The 22,119-nt window shown below is 34.3% G+C and overlaps 1 protein-coding gene across 3 annotated transcripts; it reads right to left on the reverse strand.

Moving 5' to 3' along the window:
* Positions 1 to 277: 277 nt before the first annotated feature.
* On the reverse strand, positions 278 to 21,398 carry LOC111702485 (uncharacterized). 3 transcript variants are annotated; one of them, XR_002765414.1, is made up of 16 exons: positions 21,173 to 21,398; positions 20,308 to 20,373; positions 19,623 to 19,688; positions 18,701 to 18,799; positions 18,331 to 18,390; positions 17,995 to 18,081; positions 15,443 to 15,550; positions 14,970 to 15,074; positions 14,390 to 14,484; positions 14,004 to 14,188; positions 12,979 to 13,589; positions 12,016 to 12,132; positions 9,155 to 9,226; positions 8,697 to 8,757; positions 6,014 to 7,339; positions 278 to 498 (listed from the first exon to the last, which is right to left on the reverse strand). XR_002765414.1 is itself a non-coding variant. In XM_023474195.1 (15 exons), the coding sequence occupies exons 1-15, from the start codon at positions 21,353 to 21,355 to the stop codon at positions 6,078 to 6,080; spliced, it is 3,177 nt and encodes a 1,058-aa protein (XP_023329963.1). In that variant the 5' UTR covers positions 21,356 to 21,398; the 3' UTR covers positions 5,296 to 6,077. The 3 variants fall into 3 exon arrangements, 2 of the variants coding, with proteins under 2 accessions (XP_023329963.1, XP_023329973.1); XM_023474195.1 differs by lacking the exon at positions 278 to 498 and having other exon boundaries at positions 5,296 to 7,339; XM_023474205.1 differs by lacking the exons at positions 278 to 498; positions 12,016 to 12,132 and having other exon boundaries at positions 5,296 to 7,339; positions 21,173 to 21,388.
* Between the last annotated feature and the right edge of the window lie 721 nt (positions 21,399 to 22,119).

Here is a 22,119-nt window from a genome sequence, read left to right on the forward strand (position 1 = left end):
AGTCATACTTAATAATTGTAATTGTAAAAAGTACATTAATAAAATTTTATTGAGCAAAAACCCGAAACTGCAAGACTCTTTCTTCAAGTATTCTACCCGCCGGCCGAATGACTCTATGCCTGCTCCGTGCTCTGTCTCTAGCCTTGTTTTGCAATCCTGTCAATTCTCCCGGTATTTTCCAACATGAAGTTCAAGTCCAAGTTCATAAGAAAATTCCGAGCAGTCTAAAAGTCTGAGCCTGGTATTTGAGCACTTTTAGACCGATAAGTTTCAAAACCTTGAGTGCAATATTGAAATAGACCCTGAGATTCTAAACCTTGAAAGAAGTCCCCAAAATGTGTAACTACAACCTAAGCCTTGAGTAAGGAGAGTGGAAGGTCATAGAGAGGAGACCTCGGAGTAAGGTCGTTCCTGCAACTTTCATGAAAGACCTTGAGAACGTTCACTGCCATGTCTATCAAGCAGAAACCCAAACAGTAAACATAAACTATGCACAGCCTGAAAACAAAAACAATTTTAATAAAACAAAAACAATTTTAATAGATATTTAAAAACAATTATGATATTAACAGATATTACGTATCAAAATAAAGTTTCTAAGGTCATCCCTCTCAGACCATCCTTTTCCTCAATTTTACTTCCTTGATCCATTCTAATCATTCTATTTCCTATGTGTATTACTATTTTCAATGAACCATTCCGTTTCCTTAAATGTATCTTCCTTGATCCATTCTCACCATTCTGTTTTTTAACTATATCTTCCTTGATCAGTCTGAACCATTCTGTTTCCTTATATGTATCTTCCTTGATCCATTCTCACCATTCTGTTTTTTTAACTATATCTTCCTTGATCAGTTGAACCATTCTGTTTTCTTATATATGTCTTCCTTGATTCACTCTCACCATTCTGTTTTTTTAAACTATAACTTCCTTGATCAGTCTGAACCATTCTGTTTCCGTACGTGTCTTCCTTGCTTCATTCTCACCATTTTGTTTTTTTAAACTATAACTTCCTTGATCAGTCTGAACCATTCTGTTTTCTGATCTGTATCTTCCTTGATTCATTCTTAACATTCTGTTTTTTATCTCTATCTTCCTTAATCCATTCTTGGTATTCTCTTTCCCCATCTTCATCTTCCTTGATTCAATTTAACCATTCTGTTTCCTCGTCTGTATCTTCCTTGATCCATTCTAATCATTCTGATTCCTCGTCTGTATCTTCCTTGATCCATTCTAATCATTCTGTTTCCTCGTCTGTATCTTCCTTGATCCATTTTAATCATTCTGATTCCTCGTCTTTTTCTGTCTAGATCTATTCTAATATTTTTTTTTTGGCATATAGAGGTACAAATTTTAGGGAATCCGGAATTGATTTATAAACGTTATTTTGATCAGTAATTTTCTATCTCATAATTAAATACGAAATAAAATCGCCAATAGAATAAATCGCAAATTATACAGAGTTAGTCGGATAATACTTGAAATATCTTAATGTCAACTTCGTAAATTTGTTATGCTCCTTGAAAGCAAATTTCTACACAATGAGGCTATATGGAATTTTGGGTTTAAAACCCATCTAACTAATAAACTATTCCTAAAGAAAATTTAATCTTTTTTCTCCCCCCCCCCCTCCCTACCATAATAAGTACATTGAAAGAGTTCATCAAATTAAATTTTTAGGGAAACTTTTTTTATTAAAAGATATCTATAAAATGTAGTTATCTCTATTTGTCTGTGCGATCATAACTCATAAATCCCTGGACCGATTTGCCTCAAATTTTGATTTGGGAAAAACTCCCTGCAAAGCTGGGTTCTAACTCTAAGGCTAGTTGTTTTCAAATTAAAGTAATTTAAATGCGACCCACCCCCCTCTTAGTTTTTGCTCTTGCACTCTCATTTGTGACAGATTTTTAACTCTTGAAAAGCCATTAGAAATTATCAATCGAAAATTATCAATTTTGAGATAGAAAATCAAGGACATTCAGAGATGAAAATTGTTCTGAACACGAACGATATTGAGATTAGTACCAACACGAATCCACCACAGGAAGTAAAATTCTTAAAATCAATATTTATGATCTGTCATCAGAGCTGAAAACTTTAGTATGTGAAATCCTTAATCCTGATCGGTAAATTAATCTGGAGATTAATAACAAAAGGAGAATAAGCATGTAGTTAATCTTGAGATTAAGAAAAAGAGTGGATCAAACATTGATCCCGATATTCACCATTCAAAAGTTCCCAGCTCAGGTCTGAAACCAAACAGGAACCGGAACTTAAAATATAAAAAAAAATACAATCTATACACAAAAAAAGCTAATAACTTATAAACCTGTGGCAGAGCCTAACTAATCAAAGGGACTGCAAGCGTAATTTCAAGTGACCCTCCATGCAAATTGACAATGTCCGATTTACAACGGTACCCTTGAAAGCTGTCTGATCAAGTCGAAATTAAATTTCAATGTGTTTGTTTCTTTAAGCTGTTTATTTTCATTTCCGGTTCCTCTGTAAAAATGTTAATTGCATAACATTTTAGAAGTGCCAGGGTCAGGATTCCCAGGATAATATGTTGGGATTAATGTTTCAAGAATCATACATGTAAATGTAGCATGATGAACGAATACCACAAATTTCTTGTTTTTAAGAAGCAATTGAGAAACTCACAGAAATTAACACTTTTTGTCTGAGGAAAACGAAGGTGTCTTCAACATTTATCAGATTAAGGTTTCAAGGGTACCATTATAAATCGGACATTGCCATCTTTCCATGGATGGTCCCATAAAATTATGTATTTTTAAGAGTATTTTATCAAATTAAACTGTTAAATTTTTCAATATCTTAGAATTATGGGGGGGGGGGGATTATTACAGGATAACTATGTTGAATGATACCAATGGAAGAACACAAAACTGGCTAAATTAAGACATCTGTGGGCTTTACTAAAATAAACAGTCAGTTCAGCCAATTCAAATCCATTCAAATAAAGCGTACAGACCTTAAATACATTATTATTAAAAGATATTGTCCTTTAAAAATAATACTTGACGATAAAAAAAATCTTTGTTTGTGTGATAAATATAGATTGGAAATTAAAGGCTTGTCTAGATCTATTCTAATATTTTTTTTTTGGCATATAGAGGTNGTAAACATTTAAAAAACTTTACATCGCTTAAAATTTTTTATTGCCGAAAGTGAAAAAAATAAACTTATCCCTTAATACTAAAATAAAATACTTGTGTTAATCAAAACTTTCTGTAAATCATTTTGTTTCAGAAATAGATTTTCACAAATCTAAAATATTTTTTAGAGAAAAAAAGGTCTAGCACATTGTAACTTTGGTATATTTTAAATCATAGACACTTTATCTTTAACAAATAAATTCCTTTATTTACTCTGCTAGTGCTTGCAACTGTAAACATTGAACATGTATCGGAAACCGAAATTCATGAACAGGTTTTTTTTTCAATTTTGTAGAAAATAGAATTATAAATTTCTTAAAGTTTATTTCTGCTTCATATGAATATAATCTACACAAACAATAAGAATACAAATAAAAGTTTCTCAAAAAGTTTTGTAATTTTGTTTATTTATATTTTCGGTTCTGGTACTCGTGAGAGTGAAAGAGGTTGTGCAGCTGTATGAGATTGGCAAAGAAGATTTTTTCTATTTTTAAGTTTTGTAAAAAAAAAAACAATAAATTAAACCCTGTTCTGAATAAAGTTTTAAAATATTGTCCTTAATGTCTAACCCTCTATGTTAAATGACTGGAAGTTAGATTTTAATACGTAACCAGAAAAATAGACAGGGGCGGATACAGGATTTAAGTGAAGGGGGGGGGGGCAATTTTTAGGAACAAAAAAATTAAAAATTAGGAACAAAAAATCGCGGCGCAGGCGAAATTTTTTGACTTAAAAAGACTCAAAGAGTCAAAATTAATGACAAAAGCCTAAAAAACTAGATTTTTAACTTTTCACACATTATAGTTTATTAAGACAGATATTTTTCCTATTTTGCACTGGGGTTACTTTCTCTTAAGCATGCTATTGAGAAGCTATTCTGAAAATAGGAACAAAAAATTCCAAATACAGGGGTGGCGAATGTCCCCCCGCCCCTGAAAATAGAGTTATTGATGTTATCTCTAATAAGAAAATATCGCTGGGAATTTGTAATTTGTAATTGCTTTGTCTTAATGTCCAAAATTTTAACGAGAATATTTTAAGAAATGCTATTATTTTAAATTACTAACTATAAAGCAATATTTGTTAGATATAAAAGAATAACGACTTCAAAAATACTCTGGGACATAAACTTTTGAATACAATAACAAACCGAATGGTTTAAAATCAAAGTAGTTGAACTAGCCGTGTTTTGGCTTTTATCATCGTAAACAATTTTTGTCTTATTTCTCCAGTATTTGATTTCATAATTTTTTTGCCTCAACCTGTGCTCAAATTTAAATGAACTCTACATATTCTATAGTGTACATATTCTATAGTTTCAATCCAGTTGATTATTTAATTGGAAAAATTTATTTAAGCGACGACCTGTACGAAGATTTACACTGGTACTAATCTCACAAGATTTGGATTTAGATAAGCTCAATGTAGTCCAATAAATATATATCAGATTAATCTTAAAATATAGTTGATTAACTGATATTAATTAATAGTGTGATGAGGCGTTAATCTTCTGTGTAAATACAGAAAAAGAAATGTTTCGAAATTTTTCTTCTTAACTTTTTTCCGAAATAAGTTTCAAGACAAACAAGAAAAGATGTCGAAAAGTTACTATTTAAATACTAAAAAAAATTAGAAGTAGCGGGTATCCCAGTTTAAAGTTTTAGACAACATTTTGAAAAACATAGCAGAACATGTTTTACTAGGCTAACAACTATTATTAATGATTTCCAAAAGTAATCTCATGAAAGCTAGAAAAGATTTTTCTCCAGTTTACTCTTATTACTCTCATTATTTGTCTCAATTAAGGATATCAAAGAGGGGGATCGAAAGAATTCATCAAATGTCGTATTCTTCACTTTCTGATAATGGAATGTTGCAGATATTTAGTTTTTTAATTAAATGATTATAAAACTGTTCCCGCATATTCATGGGTATTTAATTATTTTCGCAAATAATGAAATCTACGTAAAATAGTATAAAACTCGTGGAAAAATTGTCAAGACGACATTTGATAAATTCTTCCGATGTATTTGTTATGAACGGTTTCACTGTATAATAAATAATTTTATCTGGAAATATTTCCTCACTTCTTATCTCTTCCCCACTGTAGTCCTCGAGAGGAAAACATATTTTATAGAATATTCAACATCATTTACAAATTGGGTAAATCCAATATTTAAATAATAGTTTACAGGATGTTTCCTCAAACTTAGTTGACACGGGTGGTAAATTTACATACTACTAAATAACATCCTTGAATCACATTTATACAGGATAGTGGAACAATATTTTTTTCGTGAAACGGCATTTAAATTTTATTAGATGTGTTCTAACAGAAACATGGTAAGAAAAATTTTAACAAAATAAATTTTCAAAAGTAATTCTTTACTTGCTTATGATTTCAACAGTTTAATAAGATATTTAGAGTTTTGAAATTATTTAGAGTTGCTGTTTTTGTGTACACTGATAATTCAGATTTTGTGTTTGAAACAAATATAAATAAAAAATCGTTTATCAGGAAAAAAGCTTACTTACTTGCAGAAGACATCTGAAATCTTATCGTTGTTTAAAAATCAATATTTTTATTCGTATTCCCGAAACATTTCAGAATTACAAATTGTTACGAAACATTCAACACATCGTACATGGATTGGGTAATGTAGTACACAGCCAAATGGACTGCACTGCACCATAGTTACAGCTGTACATGATTCCGATAGTGCACAACCGTGCATATTCTAAACTTGTACAATAAATGAAAAACCAGAAAATTAACAAGAATAAGATGCAACATTTATATTTATATGATTAGGACCTTAAGGATCCTAGTTTACCTTTGATAAATCAATCCCTTGAAACTAAGGGAGTATGTGAGGAAGGGATTGGGAGGGATTGGTGTTACCATGAACCCCTTCCCCCCCTCCAGGGTCTTCTACCCCTCTCCATTGCTCCTCGCCCTACCCCTCCTTCGGGTGTGTGACCTCCAAATCCACCGCGGTTGAAGCTCCCTCGGCCTCGGTCAAAACCTCCACTGCCGCGGTTAAATCCGCCACCGCCTCGATCAAATCCTCCACTGCCTCGTTCAAATCCTCCACCACCTCGATTAAATCCTCCGCTGCCTCGTTCAAATCCTCCGCCCCCTCGATTAAATCCTCCACTCCCGCGGTCAAATCCTCCACCGCGATTGAAATCAGCTCGCCCACGTCCTCTGTCACTAGTAAAACCTCCGCCTCGGTTCATAGTCACTGCATCATTGTTAATCCCACTTCCGCCATTATTCATTCCTCCGCCTGGACCCAAGTTAACTCCACCTCGATCACTGTTCATTCCAGCGCGTCCATAGCCGCCCCCACGAGGAGAACCACGACCTCTATCTCCCCAAAACATCTTTTCTGGTGAACTGTTGGTTCTCTCAAATCCAATTCCACCACCACGGCCACGGAACCCACCTCGAGGTGACTCTCCAGGGGCGGAGAACCCTCCTCTATTCCCTCGAAACGTATTGAAATCACTGTTGAGCATATCCTGGTTTATTTCTCCCTGGAATCCAGGATTAGAACCGTGCACTTGTCCTTGGTTGAACGAGGATCCGGTATTTGGAAACTCATTTTCGAACCCAGGATCCATGTAATCCTGATCTGAGAACGGATTCAACGAGTCATCTACCATCCGAGGATTCAATTCCTCGTCTCTGAATGAATTGTTAGCGGAGAAAGGAGGGACTTGAGGGGTAACGAGTGAATTATTTGAACTGTTTGAATTGTGCGAGTCGGCAAGGTTTGGAGGTTGGTTTATCAATGTTTTCCTCACAGGCTCCGAGTTAAAGCTGGGCGGAGGAAAAGAATGCAAAGCAGATGAATCTCCCCCTTTGAGACTATTAATCCATCCGCCTTTATGATTTGTAAGTGGAGGCGGAACAGAAAAAGGCGGAGGAGGAACTGTAACAGTATCCGCTGGTTTAAAACTGTTAGGTCCAGGGACAGGTAAACCTGCCTGAAAGGGCCTGGTGCCCCCGGGGAAGGGAAGGGGTGGAGTGGTGGACTCCCTGTCTCCGGCAAAGCTCTGGTTCCATGAATTCTCAAGCTGTGCATCTCTAATCTCTCCTTCCTCATCATCACTGAGATCCATATCCTCAGGGTTCCGACTTTTACCAACCAGTCCTGAAATAATTCAGGAGAGTTTATAAAATAATAAAAGACTGACTTAGTAATTTTTAAAATCTCCCTAGCCGACGATTTAAAAAATTCAAGAAATATGACTCAGGTCTAAGCTCTCATTTGGGCCTTATTTACGGCTTAAGCTATCGGATTTAGGTTGCATCTAATTTTTCACAAAGTTGAGTTCATAAAATCAGTTTAATATTGTATTTGGCGGATTTTGATGATTGGAATTGGCGCGGTCCGGGTTTTGATGAGAACAAGACTCAACATTGAGCATTATTCTCCACCAAAACCAACCAAGGTCGGTATTATTTTCATTGGACCTAACTCCTCGAGTCGAGCCGAAGTTTTTGCAGCTGTTGGGTCGAAGATTGGGTCTTAAAGTCGGGTTTAAAGAATTACGACTCGAGCCGAAGTTTTTAAAGTGAGATTTTTCAAATATCCCGATGAAAGTGAGATATTAAAATATCCCGATGAAAGTGAAATTTTAAAATATCCTGGGGAAAGCGAGATATTGAAAATAGCCTGATGAAAGATAGATTTATAAAATAGCCTGATGAAAGTTGGACTAATAAAATATCCTGATGAAAGTTAGAAAATATCCTGATGAAAGTTAGATTTATAAAATATCCTGATGAAAGTTGGACTAATAAAATATCCTGATGAAAGTTAGATTTATAAAATATCCTGATGAAAGTTGGACTAATAAAATATCCTGATGAAAGTTAGATTTATAAAATAGCCCGATGAAAGCTAGATTTATAAAATATCCTGATGAAAGTTAAATTAATAAAATATCCTGATGAAAGTTAGATTTATAAAATAGCCCGATGAAACCTAGATTTATAAAATATCCTGATGAAAGTTAAATTAATAAAATATCCGATGAAAGTTAGATTTATAACATAGCTTGATGAAAGTTAGATATATAAAATATCATAACAAAAGTTAAATTAATAAAATATTCTGATGAAAGTTAGATTTATAAAATATCCTGATGAAAGTTAGATTTATAAAATATCTTTGCTTGCTATTAAAGCTGAATGGTATATGTAATTAGATTTGCTGAAATGTCGTCTTCCTAAATTTCAACTGTAAATAGCTTACTTACCCTTCCGCCTCCCCCTTCTATGGGGAACTAAAGTAAAGATTTATCACACCCCTTTGTGTATCTGTGTAAAGTAAACTACAGGATACAATTGCACAGAAGTCAGAAATTTTATGTAGATTATCGTTAATCTTGGAATGCTTAATCTCGATATCCGATATGGGCACTTCCGCATGATCTAGATATCTAGTGTGGGTACTTTTGAATCTGAGAAGATGAACAACACAAAAGTTCTGACTTCTGGTTTACCTGAATCTCTGACTACAGGGGACCCTGTAAGACTGATTAGATTGGAACCACCGGGTGTATTCTAAAACATATTAAAAATGATAATTTAAGGAGTTTCCCAAAAAGATCACTGTTGATTGATCCTTTATATTTAAACCAGAAATTGTCTTCATCGGTCTCTTCTTGGTTTTATCTACTTGATTCTATCAAAACTGAAAATCTATCCAATTAAGTGAAACACATTGCGTCTCGACTACGCATGTCCTTCAAGTAAAATTTATTGTCCATGTTACCGAAAGAAATATGGGTTCCATGATTTTGTATTTTTTCCGTAAAACTTAACAATCCTTTAAAAAAAAACCAACTATCGCTTACTAGGCATACATTGATGCTTTTTTTCCTGAAAAAAAATTTGAAAAGGGAAAATCAATCATATTTTGATTAAACAATCCACAAAAGTATAACAATTATAATCAAACCTTGCTTGCGGCTTTCCTTAATCGTTCCAGCGCTTGATTTTCCACAATCTGAACCTCTTCATCTTCATCAACCTGAACACATAGTCCATTATCATCAACCTGAACATATAGTCCGTTATCATTAACTTAGACAAATAGTTCATTATCATCAACCTGAACACATAGTCCATTATCATCAACCTGAACATATAGTTCATTATCATTAACTTAGACAAATAGTTCATTATCATCAACCTGAACACATAGTCCATTATCATCAACCTGAACATATAGTTCATTAATCATCAACCTGGACAAATAGTTCAATATCATCAACCTGAACACATTGTCTATGATCATCAACATAGTTCATTATCATCAACCTGAACACATAGTCCATTATCATCAACATAGTTCCAAATAGTTCATTATCATCAACCTGAACACATAGTCCATTATCATCAACATAGTTCATTATCATCAACCTGGACAAATAGTTCATTATCATCAACCTGGACACATAGTCCATTATCATCAACTTGAACAAATAGTTCATTATCATCAACTTGAACAAATAGTTCATTATCATCAACCTGAACACATTGTCTATTATCATCAACCTGTACACATAGTGCATTATCATCAACCTGGACACATAGTTCATTATCATCAACCTGAACACATAGTCCATTATCATCAACCTGAACAAATAGTCCATTATCATCAACCTGAACACATAGTCCATTATCATCAACCTGAACACATAGTCCATTATCATCAACCTGAACACATAGTCCATTATCATCAACCTGAACACATAGTTAATTATCATCAACCTGAACACATAGTCCATTATCATCAACCTGATCACATAGTCCATTATCATCAACCTGAACAAATAGTTCATTATCATCAACCTGGACAAATAGTTCATCATCGTCAACTTGAACACATAGTTCATCGTCATTAACCTGAACACATAGTTCATTATCATCAACCAGAACAACTAGTTTATTATGATCAACCTGGACACAAAGTTCATTATCATCGACTTGAACACATAGTTCATTATCATCAACTTGAACAAAAAGTTCATTATCATCAACCTGAACACATAGGTTCATTATCATCGACTTGAACACATAGTTCATTATCATCAACTTGAACAAAAAGTTCATTATCATCAACCTGAACACATAGGTTCATTATCATCGACCTGACACATAGTTCATTATCATCAACTTGAACAAATATAAAAAGTTCATTATCATCAACCTGAACACATAGGTTCATTATCATCGACTTGAACACATAGTTCAATATCATCAACTTGAACAAATAGTTCATTATCATCAACCTGAACACATAAGTTCATTATCATCAACCTGAATACATAAGTTCATTATCATCAACCAGAACACAGTTCATTATCATTAACCTGAACACATAGTCCATTATCATCAACCTGAACACATAGTTCATTATCATCAACTTGAACAAATAGTTCATTATCATCAACTTGAACACATAAGTTCATTATCATCAACCTGAACATATAGTTCATTATCATCAACCTGAACACAAAAGTTTATTATCATCAACCTGAACACATATGTTCATCATCATCAATCTGAACACATAAGTTCATCATTATCAATCTGAACACATAAGTTCATTATCATCAACCTGCGGAGGAAACTTTAGAATGGTGGATATCAGGATTAAGGCTTAATCCACTCTTTTTCTTAATCTCCAGATTAAATATTGCTTGTTTTCCTCATGACTTTAATCTTCAGATTAATTATCCGACGGGATATCTGGATATTTCATTCTAAAGTTTCCACCTCTGAACACATAAGTTCATTATCATCAACCTGGTAAAAAAACCAAAGCAACCCTGATCTATACAAATTGTTAATAATTTTACTGCGTTATTAATTTGTAAAATAGACTCATCAAACGTGTATTTTGTCTGTTATAAACTTATGACTTAACAAATATCTTGTTTATGTTTGTGTTTTGATTATTCGCAGGACTCCTGGACTCTAGTATATAAGAGAAATTCTGATTATTGTCAGGATATTCTTAGAGATACGTAAATATATCATTTTTAGGCAGATAGTCAATATTTACGCATATCCAACACATCAAACTTAAAAATAAAAGATTTTTTCTGCAGCGAAAAATAATGCCGTTTGAAAGGCAAGCTTAATACTTATGCCTTTTTTGATACAAACATATAAAAATAACGAAAAGGACAAACAAAAAACTAACAATCGAGCTAAAACCAAAAAGTTTGTGTAGTTTGCAGTTAGCAATCCAAAACTTTATCAAATATGAGTTTGACCCTATTAAACGATCAAACGTTAATAACCCCTAAAAAACTACTACTTGTCTGTTTTTTGTTGTATTGTTTGTATATAATAAATTTCAAAACGGCTGAATCGATCAGAGCTGGAAACTTTAGAATGGTGGATGATATCGGGATTAATGCTTGATCCACTTTTTTTTAAATCTCCAGATTAAGTATGGCTTGTTCTCCTCATGTTATTTATCTCCAGATTAATTAACCGATCGGGATTAAGGATATCCCATTCTAAAGTTTTCAGCTCTCAGATGTATGTGACTCCTCGCATTACAACCCCGGGAAAGTAAACTTTTTGGGAATCCACAAACGAAACAGGAAAATCTGCGAAACCTCGTTTCACTTTGTTATCATATAAGAAATAACAAAAAAGCCATAATAAGCAGAACCCATTCAAAAAAACCTTTTTCTGCTTGAAAAGCAGCATTCAAGCAGAAACACTAAATTATAAAATATATTAACATGCGCAAGTAAGGAATCATGCACAAATAAGGAAAAAAGGAACAGTCAGTCAGACCTGCAGCCAGTCAGGAACCGGTTCCCTCCAGACCTCCTGGGCCGGGCTAGAGATCAGAGTGTAAACACTCTGATCCTCCGGTGGGAGACAGGATACAGGGGATTTAGAACGTGGGTCCTTAAATTGTACTTTTGAACTCAATATTCCAAGAAATAAAGTTCCCATTTTTCCTCAAATAACCCTTTTTTAACCTGAGTTAAAACATAGATTGTTTTTAATCTTTGTGAAGAAACAATCTCAAGAACTGACGAGGGTCAACCCAGACCGAAATATATTTTCAATAAATGTGGAACTAACATCTACTTTTTTACTCTACAGAGGTTTGGTCCATCAACCATCACTGAATTTTAAATTAACCTGAGTATAATCAGTAGAAAGCGCTCTAAAAGTAGGTTACGTGACGACAATTTTAACAATAATTATTCTCTTGTGAATTTTAGGTTTAAAACAACCTAATAATTAGATGCGTGATCTAAATATTTTATCATTTAAAGTTTTGTGAAAATGTTTTAAAATGATAAAATACTTGAAATAATTTTGCACTGAGAATCAAGAAATTAGTTTAATCTCATTCTAAGTTAAGTTTATAATATGGTATGAATTCATATTTTTATTGTTTATAATTTTACCCGTCAAAGAAACAATAGACTTTTTCAATGGGATAACATGATGTTTAATTTTATTTTTATTATTATTATTTTATTATAAAATGGGGTTTGAAGATCTAGGGGGAAAAAATTAAAATGACATGAAGGTAAGTTTCTTAATACTGTTTTTCCAAAAGTTTATTTATTTTCCCAAATTCAGCGAATAAACCCATAAGATCTTCGCTCCGCGCAAACATACCTAACTTCTGAGGATTTTCTAAAGAAGGGAGGGGGGGGGGGGAATGATTTTTCTTGAAAATATACAGTCTACTGCCCTGTTTAATTTTACTTACGGAAAATAATGTTATCTATATACCTGGGGATACAAGTTTTCCTTATAGCCTTGGTCCCAGTCTTGTGAGAGCTTAGGAGGCGGGGGGTATTCTGGAACGGAGCTCTTGTTAGAGATAAGGTCTGGAACAGAGCTTAGCCTGGAGAATAGGTCTGGAACGGAGTCCAGAAGTGGGAACCCGTCTATATCACTGTCGGAGATCCTTCGGCGTTTCGAGTCTCCGTTTTCTTCGTGCCGATATCCCTGAAGATCTAATCGCTCGCCGTGCGCGATTTTAGTTAGAAAATCACTTATATTGTTTCGAGGGATCGTCATAGCTTCTCTCTTTATGTCCCTCTCCCGATCCTCACGATCACGCGATCGGGAGGAACGATCGTTATCCCTTGAGCGATCTCTCTCCCGATGTCTCTCTCTTGAACGATCTCTGTTCCTCTCTCTAGACCGCTCTCTAGATCGATCCCTATCCCTCCCCCGATCTCTATGATCGTAAGATGCAGATCTGCGGTAATCCTTTCTTGGCTCCGGTGACGGAGTTGTTGACATGTCCGCGGCGAACGCTGAGGGATCCATGGCGGAGAGGCGGGCGTTGAGGTTTCCTGAGCTAGGAGGTTGATAGTTGGGTGGCGGAGGGTAATCTAGAAAAAAATAAAGTATTTTGAAATGCAACTTAATGGTTTAAGGTTTATTATTTTCAGTCCCCTGGGGGGATCAATCCATATTCAGGGGACATAAGTTCATCATTATCAATCTGAACACATAAGTTCATTATCATCAACCTGAACACATAGTTCATTATCATCAACTTGAACAAATAGTTCATTATCATCAACCTGAACACATAAGTTCATTATCATCAACCTGAACACATATGTTCATCATCATCAATCTGAACACATAAGTTCATCATTATCAATCTGAACACATAAGTTCATTATCATCAAAATATTTATTTCTCTCTTAAAACCTAATTAGCGATAAAAGAAACTTTATATATATGGCCGCTTACCCCCAAACTTCATATATGGGGGGGGGTGGGTGAGATTCTTTACCTGGAGTACCCGGCTCGTCATCATCAGGTAGTTTAAGTTCCATCTCGTCCTCTGCTTGTGGTGAAGGAGCATCATAGTCTGGACTAGGTACCGGGGACTCTACTCCTATACCAGGGGGAGGAGGTGCTGCAGGGATAGATAAGGTTGGAAGCTTCTCCTCCAGTTTCATGTGCACCTTCTTCACTCTAAACAATATCCAGGTCAAAATTTAAATGCAGAGGATAAAATTGGTTCTATTAGATCCAAGAAACTTATCTCAAGATTTCGTATGGGTTGGGGATGATGTTAATATGATCTTAAAATAAATGCTGTCTTGAAATTACTCCCCAAGTCCCTCTTAGAGTAAAAACGAATGATTGATCAGAAGTTTGATTGATTGATTGCACCTGTTTCCGAAATTAGCGTATGCTGTGGCGACAATCTCAGCTTCCCCATACAGACTATCATAATACTTCTTTCCCTGGGTTAACAACTCTATCACCTAAACATTAACAACATATAGAAAGTAATCTAACTTTCTTTAGTTTTTTAATTAGGATCCGGATTGGAAACATCTTTATTCTTTAGAACACAGCATCTTATGTAAACTTTGAACAAAATTCTAATCTCTTACACACGACTATCGAGTTCCTTCTTACGTCTTTAAAATTACCCAATGGACAAACAACCATGTTAGTCTCATTTGTTGATGGATCATGAACAATGCAATGCCTTCATAAATCAAATATGACAATTAAATTAACAAAGAAATATTATATTTTATTTATCCTTGACCTTCGGACCTGTTTCCTAAGTTGTGACCTCCCGCTCTATTGCTTTGATAAAATGACCTTGACCTGCTGACCTGTTTCCTAAGTTGTGACCTCCCGCTCTATTGCCCTGATAAATGACCTTGACCTACTGACCTGTTTCCTCTTTGTGACCTCCCTTTCGATTGCCTTGATGAAATGACCTTGACCTACTGACCTGTTTTCTCTTTGTGACCTCCCGTTCCATTGCCTTGATGTAAGCCTCCATCCTCTTGGTTCCGTCCTCAAACTGAGAAACATATTCGTCTCCACAGGATTTGTCCTAAATTTAAAAAAAAATCTTTTTAAACAAGAAAATGCCGGATTTAAATACATATCAAGTTTAGGAAATAAACATAAAATATCATGTAAACTATGTAATGTATGGAATAATAATAAAAAATTGATTTTTGGCATTTTTATATAACTGTTTGTTGAACAAAACTTATATCTGAAATTTTAAACCCAACTTTTTTTTTATATTTTATATTTCAAAATAAGAAAGATTTGCCGTTTTACTTTCATCTTTTTTAAAAAAATTGAATTTATTTCAAAAACAATTTTAGTCAACCTAAAGTAAAAAAAAATTTCCCAAAAGTTTGTTGACAAAATATAGAATTTTGATAAAATGAGTCTGTGTCCATATTGTACCTTGAGTTTGGTTTTGATTGCATCAATATCCTTGAGTTCGTTATCATTCTCCTTTAATGTTTTCAGTTTATAATCTGCATCATCCTCCAGAGCTTTCATTATCTTTACCTTAATATAAACACGAATATATTGGTCTGGTGCATAATTTTCTCAACAAAATTTCTTTGAAAATGAACTGATTGTCTCTAGCTCTGATACATTATAGGAATCAGACAGTAACAAAGAAGAAGGATTTTTTCGGTTTTTTGTCCGGGAACATCACCACAGTGAAAAAAAACCAAAATAAAACAAAATAAATTCTTTTTCATAAAAATTTACAAATAAATCATAAAAATTTACATTCAGGCTTAACCCCTTTCGAGGCTTAAACGCAATTTACCAGAACAGAGAGAAATTAACTCAAAAGTGATGGGACTGCCGCTGTAATTTGAAGTCACTCTATTCAATGAGTGCCATGCCCGATTCACAACAATACCCTTTAAAGGTAGAGACCGGCTAGACATGGTATTTGAGCTGAAACTGCAGTATTGTAGAGAAAAACTTAAGGATTCATTTGATATCAATGAGACATTTTTGCGGTATAAAATTTTATAAATAAGTCGTAAATGTAATATTTCACCTGTTGTTTCAGTCAGAAGAGGAAACTTTTTTTACTTTTCTTAAATAATCGTTTTTCCCAAAGGTAGTGACCGGCAATGTATGTTAGTGTAACCAGGGGGATGCAGGGGGGCAGGTGCACCCCCATTTCTTCTGAAAGGGGGGTGCAATGAAAAATTTGCACCCCCCCCCCCTTAGTCCCATTTAAAAGAAATTGTTTCTCATAATCTTCTAAAATCTAGTTATCAATTATATAGCCCAAGTAGGAATTGATTCCCTTCCCAAACCAAATTATAATCTCTGTTGATTAAACATAACACAAAATCTTAATTTACTCATAGTCACTCATTAAATAGTTGTTAAAGCCTAATTAAAACAGTACGTTTTATTAATATATGCATAGAGTCCCATGGAAATGGAATGATAATCTCCTGTACGCTTTCAGACTTTTTGCCCTCCGCCTTGACCCTTGAAAAGCTTTTTTTAAATGAATAAGAAATGTGAAAGTAAAAGCTCAAATACACTTGTTAAAAGGTTATTTTGTATAATTTGTAATAAAAACAACCATTTACCACTGTATAAACAAACCAAGCATTGTAAAAAAAAAAAAAAATCCGACTGTGGCGCGCATATGCTGGCTACGGGCCTGGTTTTTACGGTGCATATTTGTTCATCAAGAGCACAAATTTAATCTTTTTAAAATCTTAATAGATTGTTCATTTTTGAGGGATGATTTTGAGAATCGGTATCTAAGAAGTTATTAAATAAAGACGACGAAAAATGTAGTAAAAATTCTACAGTAAACTAGTTAATGTTTAGGAACAGATTAAGAAAATAAAAATTAACTATTATCATCCAAAATAAGTAATCTTTTTCAGTTATTAGTTTATGTAATGTCTCATTGTTCACAAACTTTTCTTTAGATTTCCTGGAATTTCTATTGAAAAGACGACATTTGAAGAATTTGAAGAAATCTGCGAACAAATTCATAAAGAATACGAAATTCAATATAATGATGAAAAAGAAATACTTAATTCTAACATTGATTTATTTCAATGATACAAGTTCATTATTTTCTCGACCTGTTTGTATGAATGCAACTAGTTTGTAGAATAGTATTCGTTACATGTTTCGTCCATGGTATTAAAGAATTATAAAAAAAAACGTTTCTTCTGCTGACTGAACTACAGATGAAATATTACAAACGACTTTACGTTCTTATTTAAAATATGCTAATCGTTAAAATGTCTCATTGATGGTATCAAATCAATCCAAGTTTTACTCTACAATACTCATAGATAAAGATAGATTGAGCATAAGACGACATTTTTCATCTTGAAAGATATAAATGTACAGAGATGTTTTAAAGATATTCCTATTATATAATTTAACTAGGTCGGTTGTAAACATTGGCTGTTCTTATGTCATTGAGTACTTGTGGTGTACATGAGTTCTGTAGAGAGAAATTTAAGTTAGTTTAGTCCTTCTCATGTCCTTCTTCAGTTCTCGTTAATATGATATATTGCTCAGTGAAATATTGTTGTTCAAATAGTTCCATTCCCGGAGTTATTTTACACTCTATTATGAAATCCATTAAAAACACCCCCCCCCCCTGCGTATCATTGAAGTACACTTTGACCCCTAGAAGTATGAGTTCGCGGACTGTACAATTCTTGGTGATTTTGCGTACATAAGCTATCTATGTTTATTTATTTATCTATGACAGTACTGCACTTTCAGCTCGACTACCATGTATAGTCGGTCTCTCCCTTGATGCCTTTCTATGATCTAAAATTTGAGCATTTCTGTAGCAATATTCATTCTTGATCAGATTAACTTTTAAGGTTACCGTTGTGAATCAGATATGTAACTTTATTAACGGAGGTTCACTGGAAGTTTCGTAGGCAGTCCCTTTGAAACTTTTCTAAACCAAACGCTCAATGGTTTTAGCTCACCTGTTTACAAAGTTCAGTGGATTGAAAGTTCTCGATGATCTCCTGATCTTCCTTTACTGGTGTCATATCTATCAAAGCGGTCAGCTCCTATACACATTATTATGAATATCAACTGATTGATCGATTGTGTTTATTTATATTTTAATGAAATTTTTTACTTTACTCTCTTTTATTAATCAAGTAAAGTTCTAACAAATCAAAACAAATCAAACCAGACTTCCAAAGGTCCATACTTAGGAGTTGAGCTGACTATTGACTATACAAAATCCAAAATTAAGCGTGGTTTTACAATTTGTAACAACTTAAAATTACAAAAGGATTTGACCATAATTCTACCTTTATATACTCCGAGTCGAAAACCACTCTTTCGTCCCATATGGCAAGACATCGCTGTACCTAAAGATTATATTATAGATATTTTTCAGAGATTTTAAAGAAAAAATGTGAACCTTAGGTCGACAGCTAAAAAAGTAAAAATTCAAAGCGTTTTTATAAGTATTCTTAGAGTAGTAAGCTGTTCAAAATTTGGAAAAGGAAGGTTAACTGTCTGTGCTTTTTTAAGTCGATTCTAATGTTTCTGTTAAAATAGACTAAGGGATTGTTTATGTTTGGGGGAAGGAGGGTACGCCTCCTCCTTACAAGCCTAGGTTGGGGTTGCTCCCTTGGCCCCCCCCCCCTCTTGTATACACAAATGTCTGTTGATTACCTTGTATGCAATCTTCTCCTCCTTGAGGTGTGGCATAGCCTCCTTGATCGCTCCTCTGAACTTGTCCAGCAGCTCCGTGTACATCTTCTTGGAGGCGTGCTGGAGGACAGGCGGAGTTTTTTTTTGAGGATTTTCAGGGGTACATTTTTTAAGAAGTGGGAGAAACGATTTTTTAAGATTTTACCCTTTTTTGATACTTCATGATTACAAAATCATTTGTTTACCTAAACAGTCTCTTTTTCTCCAAGAAAAACTTGGTAATTTTCGGACTACATTAGAAAACTTGTGTAATTTTCGGACTACATCAGAAAACTCTTGTAATTTTCGGACTACTTAAGAAAACTCTTGTAATTTTCGGACTACTTAAGAAAACTCTTGTAATTTTCGGACTACTTTAGAAAATTTTTGTAATTTTCGGACTACTTTAAAAAACTTTTGTAATTTTCGGACTACATTAGAAAACTTTTGTAATTTTCGAACTACTATAGAAAACTTTTGTAATTTTCGGACTACTTAAGAAAACTTTTTGTAATTTTCGGACTACATTAGAAAACTTTTGTAATTTTCGGACTACTTAAGAAAACTCTTGTAATTTTCGGACTACTTTTGTTAACTTTTGTAATTTTCGGACTACTTTAGAAAACCTTTGTAATTTTCGGACTACTTTAGAAAACTTTTGTAATTTTCGGACTACTTTAGAAAACTTTTGTAATTTTCGGACTACTTTAGGAAACTTTTGTAATTTTCGGACTACATTTGAAAACTTTTGTAATTTTCGGACTACTATAGGAATTTTTTGTAATTTTCGGACTACATTAGAAAACTTTTGTAATTTTCGGACTACTTTAGGAATTTTTTGTAATTTTCGGACTACATTACAAAACTTGGAATCATTTATATAGTAAAAATAATAATTCCGTCCCTGAACAATATCGTTGACAAGGTAGAAGAGAACAAGCTTCTGCTCTACGCGGACCTTCTTGATCACCTGAACAGGAACAAATTAAAGAAGATAAATGTAATGTCTATTGTCTATATAGTTCTAAAACAATTTAGATCCATTGGTTTCGCTGTAACTTTTGTAATTTTCGGACTACTTTAGAAAACCTTTGTAATTTTCGGACTACTTTAGAAAACTTTTGTAATTTTCGGACTACTTTAGGAAACTTTTGTAATTTTCGGACTACATTTGAAAACTTTTGTAATTTTCGGACTACTTTAGGAATCTGCAAAAATATGCAGAACCAGGAAAAAATATCAACCATAACATTAACAGAAAACACCTTTTGCGCTCAAAACATCTTTTAGAGTGTCAACTTTTAACTTGGAAGTTCTCATTTCAAAATTCTAATGCCCTTAAATGGTGAAGCAAATTCTTAAAAAAATAGAAAAATAACGTAACTTTTGCAGGTTTATTATTGATGACACAAAATTAACAAAAAAGAAATTTGCATACGCTGGATCAGGATCCATTTTAGCATGACGGATTCGCATCAAAACGAAATGTTTTTTTTTCAAAATGAAATACATGTTCACCCTGGACAGTTTAGTTTCTTATTCATTAAAACATGCCTTAGATTTAGGATTCCTTATTAAAATAATATAACCTTTGTCCAGCATCTTGCCATCTTGTAAGCAGATTTCCTGTTCTTCATACACCATCCCGAGAAGCCCTGAATACGCCATTTATTAAGGAATAATTATTCTTATTAATGATTTTTTGGTAATTATCTCGGTTACGTTTTCTGGTCATAATGATAAGAGTGGTGAGGGGGTCAAAAAGCATTCTACAAGGACGGACCAAAAGATTTAAATGCCAGAAAGGTGAAAAACATTAACAAATTTATTGTTATTAGCTAATGCCAAGTTGCAAAGCGCCGCGGCTAAGACAGACTAGAGGACGCTGAGCTGAGCACAACGGCTAGGACAGAATAAAGGGCTAGGCGCTGTGGCCAAATATTAAACTATTCCAAAGAGTTGCATGTAAGACGATCATTTCCAAAATGATGGGTGGATAGGGAGGGGGAAGGCTTACAGGGGCTGCGCACTTCAGTTACATGTCATTACATTACAAGAAAATTTCTTGGGGTCAAAAAAATCATTCTCTAGAAAACTAAGGGGGCGCCAGGTTTAAATATTACGTACGGGTCTGTCCTAGTATATTATTTTTGGACCCTACCCCCTATAAATTTTGCAAATGACTACTTGTTTTTCAGCAAAAATATTATTATTTATTTATATTATAATTTTTAGGTTAGGTTAAGACAGTTTCTGGGCCGAGCGCTGCGGCAAGGACAAGTTAGGGGGGCCGAGCGCCGCGGCTTAGATAGGCTAGAGGGCCGATCGCTGCGGCCATTAGATAGGCTAGAGGGCCGATCGCTGCGGCCATAAAACCAATTATATCCATGTGATACATATGAGATCCATATACAAACTTGATAGGCGGGGGGGGGGGGGGATTTACTGCCTCACCTGAATAGACTCCTGTGTATCCTTTAGATTAACCAAAGCTTTCATAAACTTTTCTTCCTCAAACTTATCCTCTCCCATCTTTAAAGTCGCATTATCTGATAAAAATTGAACGGCTCCATGTAAATCATGCAAAATTATCTTCATCGAAAAGTAAGAATGAAGAACTGTCACTGCAGTTTGCATCGGTTAATGATGGTAAAATTTTGAAAATAATTAAATTTTGTAAAAGTCCTTGAAAAGAATATTTCATAAATATTAGAAATCTAAGGGTTAATCGATCCATAGAATAGTTCCAAAACAATCGCCATGTTGTCGGAATCCATAGAATTGCGCAAATGCCCGTGTAAAGAATTTATAGATGTCGTCTTTATTTTTCCGTATTTTAAAATTTGGTGTTAGCATGCCCCCCGGCCTGTGGGCCACCGAGGCCCCCTCCCCTAATCACTTTAGCTAATCCACAGCATTTGAACTATTTTTGTGTCCATTTAAACTATTTTTTGTCCATTTGAACTATTTTTTGTCCATTTTTGGCGCTGCGACCACAAGTCCATAGAGCAGCTGCATATTACGTGCTAGTAGGTCGGATGTGTAGTACAGCGGATTTGGCGTAGGTCAGAAGTGGAGTATAACGGATTTGCGTAGGTCGAAAAGTACATCACCATGAAAAAAAGATGCTACGAAACTGGCCTGGACAGCCTGGACGCGGGTTCTGACCCATTCATAATTAGCATAGTTATTAAAAACAATTTTTTTAAATTTAATCTTCGTGCGTTTCTTCAGATTTAATTCGATTCCAATTGTCTGAATCCAACCTCCGAACCAAAAGCAACCAAGGAGGGGCGTAAGGATTTTCTAGAGACTATAATGGAAACTGGGAAGTATATATTTAGCGTGAAAAAAGTCTATATTCCCTCCCTTAAAAATTTCCTGACTATACCCCCCCCCCC

The sequence above is a fragment of the Eurytemora carolleeae genome, unplaced genomic scaffold (assembly GCF_000591075.1).
Source record: "Eurytemora carolleeae unplaced genomic scaffold, Eaff_2.0 scaffold138, whole genome shotgun sequence".
NCBI classification, from domain to species: Eukaryota; Metazoa; Arthropoda; class Copepoda; order Calanoida; family Temoridae; genus Eurytemora; species Eurytemora carolleeae.

Excerpts from the sequence above, each read along its gene's own strand:
- LOC111702485 (XM_023474195.1), bottom strand. The coding sequence starts at position 21,355 with ATGCAAACTGCAGTGACAGTTCTTCATTCTTACTTTTCGATGAAGATA. Across the intron at positions 18,082-18,330 it reads TCGACTCGGAGTATATAAAG|GAGCTGACCGCTTTGATAGA; the intron begins GTAGAATTATGG and ends TAATGTGTATAG. Across the intron at positions 15,075-15,442 it reads CAATCAAAACCAAACTCAAG|GACAAATCCTGTGGAGACGA; the intron begins GTACAATATGGA and ends TTTTAAATTTAG.